The sequence below is a fragment of the Dermacentor albipictus genome, chromosome 5 (genome assembly GCF_038994185.2).
Source record: "Dermacentor albipictus isolate Rhodes 1998 colony chromosome 5, USDA_Dalb.pri_finalv2, whole genome shotgun sequence".
Taxonomy (NCBI): domain Eukaryota; kingdom Metazoa; phylum Arthropoda; class Arachnida; order Ixodida; family Ixodidae; genus Dermacentor; species Dermacentor albipictus.
The window spans coordinates 166,182,554-166,189,590 of NC_091825.1; the positions used below are offsets into that span (position 1 = coordinate 166,182,554).

At 50.3% G+C, this 7,037-nt stretch overlaps 1 protein-coding gene across 1 annotated transcript; it reads left to right on the plus strand.

Moving 5' to 3' along the window:
- The first annotated feature begins 3,257 nt into the window (after positions 1-3,257).
- LOC135917561 (alpha-(1,3)-fucosyltransferase C-like) lies at positions 3,258-6,538 on the plus strand. Its single transcript, XM_065451121.2, has one exon. It carries the CDS (start codon positions 3,576-3,578, stop codon positions 4,668-4,670), a length of 1,095 nt encoding a protein of 364 aa, XP_065307193.1. The 5' UTR covers positions 3,258-3,575; the 3' UTR covers positions 4,671-6,538.
- The last annotated feature ends 499 nt before the right edge of the window (positions 6,539-7,037 follow it).

The window sequence follows — 7,037 nt, forward strand, 5'->3', positions numbered from 1 at the left end:
ACCAGAATAAGGTTTCCCTACCATACCAAATGACGGGAAACCAAGTGTGAGGAAAAACATTGCCACAAATCTAGTGTTGCATGCACTGTTGCAAGGCTTGCATTTTTTTAATGATTCAACATTTCTTCCTTGAAAGACGACGAGCAATGTATCTTTTTCCCTTCTAGAAGTGGTGACAGCTCGCGACACACTAGATTTTTGGTGACATTTTTCTCACACATGGTTTTCCGTCATGTGGTGAAATTCAGTAACCCTCACGTGTTGGATTTTTTTTTTTCCGCAAGATAGTATGGAGGAATACAGTCCATGTTATGCCAATCATCGCATTTTTCTTTTTTCAGAGTGTGTATATCGGAAGGTAGTCTAGCGACCCGGTTGGTATAGAAATGGATGGGAATGAGTCATTCCCATCCAATTCTATCCCAGCCAGTGCGCTAAACAATCTTCGTCATCCCCACCCTGACCCATCATCGAACCGAATGAACGCTCTCAGTGATGTGGAGCGCCCTCAGTCAGCGGCCTACCGTTATCGCGACCAGAAAGCACGGTCAGACGACGGTGGTTTGCAAAACGCCTGCGGAACGGCTGCCAAGAGCGACACAAGGAGACGCCACCGAGAACCGAGGTAGACTCGCGTCACCGACGGGCGTGGCGGATGCGCTCCTGAAATGCTCCCAGTTTCGGTTTTTGCGGCTGTACCTGTACTCGGTACTGATAATCTTCTCGTAGTCTCCAGACCAATAAGAAATTTAGTTGGAGCGCATACGTGGCAGGCATATCCAAACCACTAACGGGCGGTTGGCCGATATCTAACTGGAAAAGTGCACAAGTGCTGCATTCTAACAAAGTTTACACAGGGTGTCTACCAACCGGGAAGACCGGGAATTCTCAGGGATTTTGAGTAGTCCGGAAAAACTCAGCGAAAACTCGGGGAATTTGTGCTCTCAGAAAAAATTAGCTGTAATTTTACTGGAAGGGTAGAAAGTCGAGGTAATGCTGGCTCGAGTAACAGACAGGAATCGTAATGAATCTTCTTTGACGCCCTGTCGGCGGCTGGAGGAGTTGCCAGTGTACAGTCGGCGACCGACTTTCCAGATTCTCGATAATTTGGACGGCTTCGCGGCACCACCACGTACCCCATAGAGTCAATGTATCAGAACTCCTGAAATTTCAAACGTAAGAACTCTTCGCCGTCCGATTTTCCGGAGGCTTTGCCGTGACCGCAGGTTCGAAGCGGCATTAATCAAAGCCACCACCGCTGCCATTTTGATTACCTTGCCGCCTCGAACCGGCGCTCTCGCACAACGGCCGCTACGCTAGGCCTAACTACTTCGACGTTCGCTATGAAGCTTCTTGCCGTTGGATGCCGTGTTTTTTATTGAAAGAATTCGCTGCTGTCAGCAATGGCACGGACTCGCATTGGCTTAGAAGCTTGGAAAGCACGGTGCGTTGCATAATGCCGGTTCCAGAAAGTCAGCTTCGCCTCTGTACAGAAATGTTACTTGGTGAAGCATACGCAAAAGTATTGCAGTGAAGCATAACTAGCGTGGGAAGGGGCTATTGCCACGGGACACGGTATGTATTCCTTAATTATACACGCGTGCACCCGGTATTTCCTGTCACAGTACGAACACCGGTATGCCTAATACGTGTACCGGCAGGCCTTCAGAGTGTTTTCGAATGTGCCTGTGGCGGCTTGAGACCTTAAGGGCAATAAATGGCATGCATTTATTTTTTCCAACTGGCCGACTTTTCTGACGTTTTCGCGGCCCTTAGGGAGTTCGATAAATGGGACGTGGACTGTGCAACTGGCCAAGATGCTTGAAGTGGTCTGTGGGGCGAACAAGTGGCGGAAGGAGTACAAGAGCAGAAAGGACCTACGTATTGAGGAATGAATGGGAAAGGAAGTGTGCTGCCGCCATTTTGAAGGAGCTTGAGCTCAAAAAGCGAAGTGTTGGTGATGCCGAGATGCAGGTGTCCCTCATCCAAACCAAAGTAAACTCTTTAAAGCAGTGAAACACAACACTGAGGCGTCGTGCGCGGGTTGATAGTATGTCAGGACAGTTGAGGTTGACTTACGAGCTGTTGAGAGAGAATCTCAATTGTGACAACGTTCGGGCCTCATACCACTGAGCTTGCTATCATTTGATAGAAATAGCTCATATTCGAAATGTTTGCTTCTGTATGCATCTCCTTTTTATTCGTATTTGAGAATGTCCGACTCGATTTGCAATTTTTTTTCGAGCACATTTTATTTGCTGTGCATTTTACTAACGCCTCCCTTCTATTCTCTTTTTGAATAACATAAACACTACTCCTTAGTATTCAAATTGGACTAAGTCGTTTTTTTTAATTTTTTTCGTATGCTTACCAGCGAGTGACACCATCGGGCGATATGGTTTCAGCCCGTCTTGACATAAAGCATATTTCTGCATCGCTCAGGGAATTTTGCAAAGGCACTCGGGGAAAACCTGGAAAACTCGGGGAATTTGGAAATTTCAACTTGGTAGACACCCTGATACAACTCACGGGGCTGAAACTTGGAAGCGTAACAAAGAAGCTTGAACAAGAGCCGCGCGATTGATGAGCAATGGAGCGAAAAATGATGGGCGTAACGTTGAAAGACGGGAATAAAGGCGGTGTTGATTATAAGCTCTATCAAGCGGGTGTATATTGATATCCTAGTTCCTATTAAGAGAAGTAGAGTTGCAATAGGCAGATCATCGAATGCGCAAAACGGATTGTCGGTGTCTGTTGAACGGGTGCTAAAAGAAAGCAAAACGCAGTCGCTACAGCGAAGGAAAAGCTGTGAGACGAGGAAATTGTGATATAAAAAACAGAACAGTGAACGTCGGTAGTTTATGTCGACATGTCAGTAGCATTAACTATTTTGTCTTTGTAAAAGCTGGCATGGAAAGCTCGTCAAACGCTACAAATTTCAAATGACAATTTATCTATAGCGCACAACTCGCCGAGTTGAATAAGTAACTAAGAATTACGAGGCGTTTTGAATGTACGGCAGTGCGGCTGAAGCAACCCGGAAGAAATCACTCAAATCATAGTGTTTCATACAGTGCTCGAATATCTCCACTGAGCTCTTTTGAGGCATTTTCGACCCGACCGAAACTCCAAACGCGCGCACTACCCTGTAGAACACTCTTCTCTGCAACGCTCCGCGGCGCTGCGGGGCAGCAAAGCAGCGTTTGGAGTTGCGAATTTCGAGGTGCGGGGTTTTGTATCCGAAGTTCGCCATAAAGGACGCGTAGTGCGGCAACATTGGTGCGGGGGGCGTGGGTTCAGCTTTTTTCTTTCTTAACGAAGCGCTTGCTGGAGTCGGCTTCCTCCGTGCCTCGTCATAGAAGCTTGTTCTTTATTCTATGGGTGTTCTGTGACCTCGTTTCATATGCACCCCGACGCAGCCCGCTCCGCATTGGTGTCTGGGTGCGATCGTGTGCGGCAATCGCTGGAGCGCGCACGGCTACCGCGCTGCGTGGTCCGCGCGTATCGCTGAAATGTGAGGAGCGAGCTGACCGGGCGGGGCTGCGAGGCGCGCCCGATAAAGGCGTCGCGCTGCCATGCTCGACTCCTCGATGCGCGTGCCCTCGAGGTGCCTCTTGGCGCTGCTCGTGGGCGCCGTCCTCGCCGGTCTCTACGTGCTGCTGCCCGGCAGCAGGAGCAGTGCGAGGCCCTCCTCGGCGGTGCGGCGGCGGCAGCCTGCGGCCGCCGATCCACCCGTCATCCTCATGTGGACGCCGTTCTTCCGCAACCGGGTGTGGAGCACGGAGTTGAAGCCCTCTGCGTGCGGCGGCGAGCCGGCCTGCGTGCGCACTTCGAACCGGAGCGCCCTGAGCGCGAGCGCGCTGGTTGTGTTCCACCTGCGTGACGTGCGCGCCAACGACTTGCCAACGGAGCGGCCGCGCGGCCAGCGCTGGGCGCTCTTTACTCACGAATCGCCTGCCTACGAATCGAGGCTGCCGGACGCCCTGCGGAGCGCCATCAACTGGACAGCAACGTACCGCTCCGACTCGGACATTAACGTGCTTCCCTGGTTGCAGAAGGTGGCCCAACCGCCGCTGCCGCGCAACTGGTGGGCGAACAAGACCCGCCAGGCACTGTGGCTCGTCAGCAACTGCAAGACGTTCAGCAACCGCGAGGGTTTCGTCCGGGAGCTCGCCAAGTTCGTCCAAGTGGACGTGGTAGGCGACTGCGGCGCCAAGGGCGGCGCCTCGTGCCTGCCCAAAATGGCCGAGCGCTGCTATCGCCAGGCGTCCAAGACCTACTACTTCTACCTGTCCCTGGAGAACTCCATCTGCACCGACTACGTCACCGAGAAGTTCTTCAACGCGCTGAACTGGGGCATGGTGCCCGTGGTGCTGGGCGGCGCCAACTACAGCCGCATAGCGCCTCCCGGTTCCTACATCGACGCCCTGGCGTTCCGGAACGTGCGCCAGCTCGCTGACCACATGAAGCGCGTTGCCGCGGACGTGCGCCTGTACAACAGCTACCACGCGTGGAGGCAAAATTACTCGTACGCCTGGGAGGACTTTGGGTGCGGCTTCTGCCGAATGCTGCACAACTCGTCTGCCCCGGTGAAGGCGTACAGCGATTTCAATGAATGGTGGTTCAAACAAGCTCACTGTTATACGTGGAAGAAAACGTTTAGGTACTAACGTTTGGTGCCGACTAGCGGACATTTTTGTAAATACTTTATACATGTCGTAGTCTCATTATACATCAGAACATGCGCACATTGTTCTTATGTGTGTAGCCAAAACGTGGAAGGAATCTGGTGTAGCTTTAGGTGGCGACTTGCAGCTGCTCACAGTTGTGACCAACGGCATGCATGCGGCAAGCCGACACACTGGAAGGGTCAGATGTGGGCCGTCATACTAAATTGATTGTACATGAAGCCCTTTAATAAAGGGACACTGAAGAGGAATGTGATTCTGAAACAGCAAACCGGGCTAGCTCTTACCGTGATAGGAGGTACTGTATGCCAGAAAAGTATGCCTCTGAGATCGCACCGCCCGATCTTGAAGGCCATATGGAAAATTTGTGCAAGCACCTATTGGCGGCGAGGACTTTCGACGTCGCCGTCTGTCGGAAGCGCCTCGCTTGCGTAGTATGAGGGATAACACGACGCCCTAAAGTTAGTTCTCTATTCTATGACGCCGTCCTCATAGGTTTGGCTGTCGGAGCTCAATAAAAGCACCACGCGGCAGCCCCTCTGGACATTTGTGTACTTTCGAAACGACAGTTCTTTGCTGCCAAAATAATCTTGGGTAAACGGAAAGCACAGAATGGTTTACAGACGCTCTCTCTTTACCAAGTACGTACAGTGAGTACTGGATAGGAGCGGCTGTTGTGCCGCCTAAAGCCCCTTAAACTTCGTAAAGTAGTGCCACGCTTTGAAGAATGCAGCCTCCTCATCGCGCGCTCTGGCCGACGCCGCGTCGCTATTGGCCTAATAGCATCACATGGGTATGGTGGCTAGAACATGGGCCCTCGCGCCGTGCATCAGCGCCATTTTCGCTCGAGAAGCGTCTACGGAGACAAGACGTTCATTTGAGGGATCGCCAGTCGTTTGTGCGCAGGCGCGGGTAAGAGCGGGCGCGAGAGGGAAAATCTGGGTGCTTTTGCTTTTTGAATATATGACGCTGCCTAGCACTTAAGGAGGAGGTTTCGTAGCGCGTGTACATACCGCTGGCATAGTTTCATACAATAAACTCTATGACTGCGGGAGCCGGTTTTCGGACATGAACGTCGCTCTTGAGGGCTCCATGGACGCTGTGCATGCGTGAGCTGAGAGAAGGTGAGAAAGGAGAACAACTCTTTTTTTTCACAGGATCTGACGTCACATTGTTGCTTGGTTTTGCTTCTTTGAATAGATATTCTCGAACGTAGATTAATCATTGGCGTCGTGTCGGCTGCAAAATGTCCTGCGCGCGCGTTGGTGCGTGTCGTAAGGGCCCAAAGGTGCGCTATACTCGTGCGAGCGCAGTTTGACTTGTGCACTCGCGGGCTTGGACTCCGTGACATTTGCTTTCGCCATATGTGAATTAACGGCTTGCTGACAGCTAAACAGCCGCTGTACTTAGGTGAATACCTTGTTTTTCGTGGTCCTGAAATAAGAAATGGCGCGTCGCTGCGTTGGCGCGACTTCAATCGAGTGCGGTTGCTGCGCATAACGGGCGATTTAATTGCGCAATACGTGCTACATTATCGGTGTACAAAGAGCAAAACTTATCCTGTGAGCTTTACTTCCGCCAATCAGTCGGTTACCACATGTTTCGCTGTTATTCACTGCATATTTCTTGATACCACTAACAATCTGCTTCAAAAATCGAGGAAGTGTCCATCGTGCAGCTTATTTTATGTCTCATTGGCTTTTTCAGTGCGCCTTTTTTTCTTCTTGCGACTCGCGAGGGGCAGCAGCATTATGGCCGTGAAAGTTTTCCTTTCGAGCAAACATTTTCAAATTTAAGTTTTCGCTCAAGTTCACGAGATAGCAAATTTCAGAGTTACATTCGCCGCTATATTTTTCGATTACATGTGACCAAGATTCAAGCTACCTGAGGTTGTATTAACGCGCAGAGGCTTTTAGCAAAAAATAGTTGTCTGCTGAAAATCAATGCAGTGTGCCAGTTCTTTTGGGATTGTGGTACGCATTTGTGAAATCGATTATATTTTCCCCTAGCCATGCTGAACTACTTACCGGTCAGATGCTTGAACTTCTGAAGAAGTATTTGCAAAGTTTTCCTGACGTCTCTAGGAAGTATGAGTGTGGTATTTGCCCCGCAGCACTACCATGAGTTCAAGACAAGATCCAGAAGTATGTGTCGCATGTAATTGTGCTCACCGACTTTCTTTATCCGTATGCCACTACAAATTACAAAGGATTCATTTCTCAATTGTCGCAACATTTCTTTTTCATTCCATCTTCCAGAAATTTGTTTGTTTCTTTTCCTGGTCACTGTGGACTTGCACACATTGAAGTTTCGGATAGTTTGGCAAAAACATTGCATAGTGGGCTTAAA